Source organism: Engystomops pustulosus, chromosome 1 (genome assembly GCF_040894005.1).
Source record: "Engystomops pustulosus chromosome 1, aEngPut4.maternal, whole genome shotgun sequence".
Classification (NCBI taxonomy): Eukaryota; Metazoa; Chordata; class Amphibia; order Anura; family Leptodactylidae; genus Engystomops; species Engystomops pustulosus.
In genome coordinates, this window is record NC_092411.1 from 148,004,037 (window position 1) to 148,010,036 (window position 6,000).

The following is a 6,000-nucleotide window of genomic DNA, read 5'->3' on the forward strand; positions in this document are numbered from 1 at the left end:
CCCACCCTGTTATTATGTTACATATGATTTTATATACAGTGCTCCTCTGACCAATGTAAATATATTGCAACCCCTAATGAATATAATTTTTTTTTAAATAAAACCCTGCTCTCATATATTTAAAGGCCTCATTATTCACCCCCTTCCCCCAATTAAATTATACACAGCTCTCCTCCAGCTTAGTAATATACTGTATCCCATATACAACCCCCCCAGCTTAGTAATATAGTGTATCCCATATACAGCCCCCCCCAGCTTAGTAATATACTGTATCCCATATATAGCCCCCCAGCTTAGTAATATACAGTATCCCATATACAACCCCCCAGCTTAGTAATATACTGTAGCCAATATACAGCCCTCCCAGCTTAGAAATATACTGTATCCCATATACAGCCCACCCAGCTTAGTAATATACTGTATCCCATATACAGCCCACCCAGCTCAGTAATATACTGTATCCCATATACAGCCCTCCAGCTTAGTAATATACTGTATCCCATATACAGTCCCCCAGCTTAGTAATATACTGTATCCCATATAGAGCCCCCCAGCTAGTAATATACTGTATTCCATATACAGCCCTCCCAGCTTAGTAATATACTGTATCCCACATACAGCCCTCCAAGCTGGAATCTGGCCCCATATAAATATATACAGCCGCCCACCCCCCTTCCCCAGGAAAAAAAGAATCTGGCCCCATATAATACATACAGCCCCCCCCCCCCCAAGTATAAAATGATTCTGGCCCCATATAATACATACAGCTCCCCTGTATAAAATGATATAATATATACAGCCCCCTCAGTATAAAATGATTCTGCCCACATATAAATATATACAGAAACCCCCCACCCCTACCCCATTATATCAGTATTCGCCCCTTACCATTATTAGCTACATTTAATTAATTGAATGTACATTAAAAATAATAAAACTGATACTTACCTCCCATGGTGCCTCCATGGCGCGCAGCTCCCGTCTTCAGAATGGAGCGACGCCAGCAGCCATTAGGGGCTGCGTTCATCCGCATGTAAATGGCACCTTGTCTTAAAGAGGCAAGTGTGATTTATTTATCTGGTGGGCGATTCGGGTGTCAATGGGCGGTCGAATCGTCCACATTAGAGCAACAAATTTAGCCGCTCTTTAAAGGGCTCCGCATTCTACTGCCTGTGGCAAGATTTTCATCTCGCCTCATGGCAAATGCGGCCTTGCTCATCCCTCCTCTCTTGAACAGGAGGGAACTACAAACAGGCCTATGTTTGTATATTGACATCTATTATTATATTTTCTGCAGGGTTTCTTCTTCCAAGGTGTCGAATGTGCCTGTTTCTCACCAGACGACTGTTACATTTATACTGGATCTCAGGACCGAGCAATCAAAGTGTGGGATGTGTCAAATGGTGAGATATTCTTTGAGACAATTTTGAACCTTTGCTTTACCAATAACTTCTCTTTGTTATTATGAAGGTTTCTTAGGTAACAAAAATGGTTATCAAAAGGACTGAGCAGTATGACATTTTGACACTTACCAGGTCCTCATTCGTCTCCTCTTCTTTTTCAGATTATTAGGGACCTTGTAAGTGTCCAAATGGTTCTGATGTATTATTAAGAAGTGCTGCTTCTGTATTTTCACTCCACTCCTGGTTTGGGCATCAAAAACGGCATCTGAAAAACTGAGTGCGTGGATGCACTCGGAGCCTTCCAGGGTTTAATATCAATTTATTTGATTTACTCATTTTGTGTTAAGCATTTTTTGTTCCTTTGCAAAAATCTTAAAACCGTAAAAAAGTTTTTTGTTACTGTTGTGTTAAAATGGCATCAGTGCGGAGATCACGGTGGGTCTGGTTAGAATTGAAAAATTGAAATGGCAGCAAAATATCCCTTCTTAAGTAAAAAAAATACTTTTCTGCTATTTCTTTGCAATTTCTCTGTCAAATCGATGTAAATCCTAAAATAAAACAAATTATATGTAGACTAATTATAGTTGTTAAGCGCAAATAGTCTGAAATGCCTTATGAGACAACAATTAATGTTGTAAAAAAATTCTACAGGTCACATACATATTTCTAACTACAAAATCTGCTGTCAAACAGGTTCTTTGCTTGCAGTACAATATGTTTATGCAACCGTCACTCGTCTTGTCCCCACCACTGATGGATTTATGGGAACCACAAGACTTGGGTATGTGATTCAGGAGAAGTTTCAGTGCCCGCAGACTATAAACCCCAAGTACAACCCACTACAGAACATCAAGGCTACATGCAATGTGAAATCCAAGAAAGACAAAAACACTTGGAAAAAGATAGTTCAATCATATACAAAACCGGTAAAGAAATGGTGGAACTGCAAGGAACAAAATGAGAAATCTTCACAAATATGCCTTATTGTTTAACAATCATAGGTGAGAAGTCATTTGGAAAAATTAGGTCTTGAAAGTGCCCACAAATGAGATGAAGCTGTTATCAGCTAAAACACTTACTTTAGAAACCATTTAATTATATATAGAAAAAAGAAACTGCTTTTAAACAGATTACAGGAGCTATATGACACAAGATAACTAGCGCCACACATGTCCAAGTGTGTTGTATTGTATTGCATCGGTAAAAAAAAGCCATTGTTTCAGGAAGAAAGCAGACATAAATCTATAATAAGTGTGTTCATACCTTATTATTAATAAACAGGTTTTAATCAGTTATTGAGAGTTAAAACCAGCTGTGGGGACTACCAAAGAGATAAGATATAATGGAAAGATTTGCACCTTCTATGTGTGTTTGGGCACAGAGCTATTTGGCTCACGATATCTGATGAAATAGCTGAGATGTGAACTGGCCCTTACCTATAGCATATTGGACCTTCAAATATATATAAAATTATGCTAATTATCCATATAATTATTATTATTAATTGATAAAGTCTATGTACACATTTGCTAACTATTGTATTTGTAAAGAGACTAAATTTAACCAATACAAATAAAAATGTATTCAAAATGTCTTACCCTTTAGCCCAGACAATTTGCATGTATAGTTACACACACAGACATTTCCCTGCTGCTTCCTCACTGAAATGTAAGATTTAGACGGTTAACTCCTTCTTTTTCAGCAGCTTACAAAGTCTGTACACTTATGTGTAAAAAAGGCCAAAGTGGTAATTTTTTTTTCTTCAAATATTGGATTTTTTTCCAACTTTCTTCCTGAAGTTGACACAGATGTTACACAGACACGGAAAGAAAAGCTTTGAAAAATATAAAAATCTGAATTTCAAAAAAAGGGGAAAGGGTTGTGTCCTTCATTGGTTAAACTACTTTTCTCTTGTGATATGATAAATATGCTATAATAATATTACTGTGTTATGTAGAATTAAGAGAAATAATATTTTTAGCTATTCGAAGATGGGAGAGAAAGTATAACTACCAAACACTAACAGTATCATTCAAATTACCAGAAATTACAGTAAAGTACAGAACACTACTTAAAAAAAGCATATTTTAGTAACATCTAAGGAAGATCATGAGTACAAGTGATTCCCTACTTAAGGGCAACCGACTTACAGACGATCCCTAGTTACAGATGGACATCTCACACCACTGTGACCTCAGGTGAACTCTCTGGATACTTTACTTTAGTCCCAGGCTGCAATTATTAGCTGTAAGGTGTCTGTAATGAAGCTTTATTGATAATCCTTGTTCCAATGACAGCACAAAATTTTGAAAATCCACTTGTCACTGGGACAAAAAAATTTTGTTACAAATATAAAATATACAGTTCAGACTTACAAACAAATTCAACTTAAGAACAAACTTAAAGATCCTATCCTGTATATAACCGGGGGACTTGTACAGAAAATATGGCTTTTTAGGATAATAAACCCTATAAAAATCACTTGGGGTGCTCCTTCTCGTCGATGAAAGGATTTTAAAAAAATAAATAAAATGTATATAAATAAAAAAAAACAAGGGGAATTTTTACCAATGATATGGAACTTTTACCCCTAATGAAAGATAAAATGGGATACGCGTTTCGGATCAAGTACATTTTTTTATCATTTACTTTGCCGAACTTGTGCCATACCAGCTTGGGACACAAGGCTGCACCAGCAGAATAATAATCAATACGTGATTACTGACTTAACACAACCATGAAAAGGTGAGTACACACTCTATGTTTAAAAACTCACCTGCATTTTAAGACTACTACACTATATTACTTTTCTGCTTGTCCCTTTTTTCTTTCCACTTTTTTTCTTTACATGTACATGAAATATGTCACAGTAAAATAAGATAATGGCCCGCATTTATTAAAGTGTTTGCACCAGTTTTCTGTCTGACATAGTGCAGTTTGCACTATTTTTGATAAATATGGCCCAATGTGACTAAATGCATAATAACTCTCTGGAAATAGATGAAGTTGCAGAATACAACCTATTGCTTAGGAAGTGGTATTCTTACAGTCTAGAAGTACACAACATTATTTAGTCTGAAGGTCTCAATGTCTTACTATTCAACTTCAAGTGGCTGCACCAGTATCAAGCAGAATAGAATGACCATAGAATTGCGCAAAATCCCATCTCAGAACTAAATATACCACAGTCCAGCACTAAATATCACACCTGTAGCACCAAAACATAACCCTGGCAAGTCAATAAATACTTATACAGGCTCTTCACTAGATAATAAAGACCCCTTAAAAGACATCTACCACAAGGATGAAGGATTGTAAACCAAGCACACTTACATACTGGTGTGTACACAGTCTGGCAGGATCTGCTCTACTTTAAGCTTCCTTTTTAGAAAAAAAGGCTTTAAAATGATGCAAATGAGCCTGAAGGGCTCCAGTCTCCATTAACAGCTATTGAGCCCATGTTAGGATCAGTGGATCCTCTGGACCACCGCGGGAGATGTAACTAGCCAACACCCGGAACCGGAGCCTAGCGGCACCTGGTATTCACCAGAGCCCGCCGCAAAGCGGGTTGGACTTGCTGCGGCAGGATACCACTAGGTCGCTCCCAGGTGTGACTAGCCCGCGGTGGCAGCCGAGGTCGAGGTACCTTAGCGGATGACAATCTCGTAGTCAGGTTCAGGCACAGGGTCAGGGCAGGCGGCAGAGATGCAACGTCAAGTCCAAGTCCGGGGTCAGCAACAGGAGGTCCAGGCAGGTGGGAACGGGAACACAGGCACACGGAACACTATGGGGCACAAAGATCCGGCAGGGGACACAGGAAGAGGCAGGATTCTTAAAGGTGAGGTGTTCAGCCAGTGCATCAATTAGCGGTGCGCTGGCCCTTTAAATTTTAGACAGGAGCCGCGCGCGCCCTAGGAGGCGGGGACGCATGCGCACGGCAGTCCGGGGAAGAGCAGGAGCCGGGAGAGGTGAGTGAGGAGACCAGGCTGCAGCGGGGGCACACGGGGGAGCACCCGTGACAGCCCAGAGCCCCTCAAGTTCATTAGCAAAATTTAAAAACAAGGGTATAAGAAGCTAAAAGAAGAGGATCCTGCCAGAGGAGGCACACACCAGTATGTCAGTGTGCTTAGTTTACAATTCTTCACCCTGGTGGTAGATCCCCTGAAAATTAAAAAAAAAAATAATAATATGCAGACTTTAGAGGAGACAGTAATCAGACCTCAGACCACACAATAAATCTTAAGACCCCACATCAGACAACAAATAAAGTTCCAGACCCCAGATGAGACAAAAATATAATGTAGACCCCAAACCAGACAATTAATAATAAAGCAGACCCAGAACAAATGATAATAAAGCTAACCTCATAGTATGCAATTAAAAATAATACATACACCAGGCAAAATGCACACCTTGTCAGAATTTAGGGGTAATGGACCCACTGTACCCCCGTGAGCAATGATGTAAGCCAACACCTGGTAGCGGAGTGTAAGTGGTAGCTGGTTTTCACCAGAGCCCGCCACAAAGTGCTTCTGGTGGCAGCCAAGGCGAGGTATAGAATCATGAGGTAGAATTGTGGTCAGGGACAGGCAGGAGG

The 6,000-nt window shown here is 39.6% G+C and overlaps 1 protein-coding gene across 1 annotated transcript in view; it reads left to right on the forward strand.

Moving 5' to 3' along the window:
• Window positions 1-2,919, forward strand: part of NWD1 (NACHT and WD repeat domain containing 1) — a 67,272-nt gene extending 64,353 nt beyond the window's left edge. The window contains exons 20-21 of the mRNA XM_072156602.1: window positions 1,298-1,403; window positions 2,097-2,919. Coding sequence (XP_072012703.1) covers window positions 1,298-1,403; window positions 2,097-2,395 — 405 coding nt within the window. The 3' untranslated portion in view covers window positions 2,396-2,919. The remainder of the gene's footprint in view (window positions 1-1,297; window positions 1,404-2,096) is intronic.
• Window positions 2,920-6,000: the final 3,081 nt, after the last annotated feature.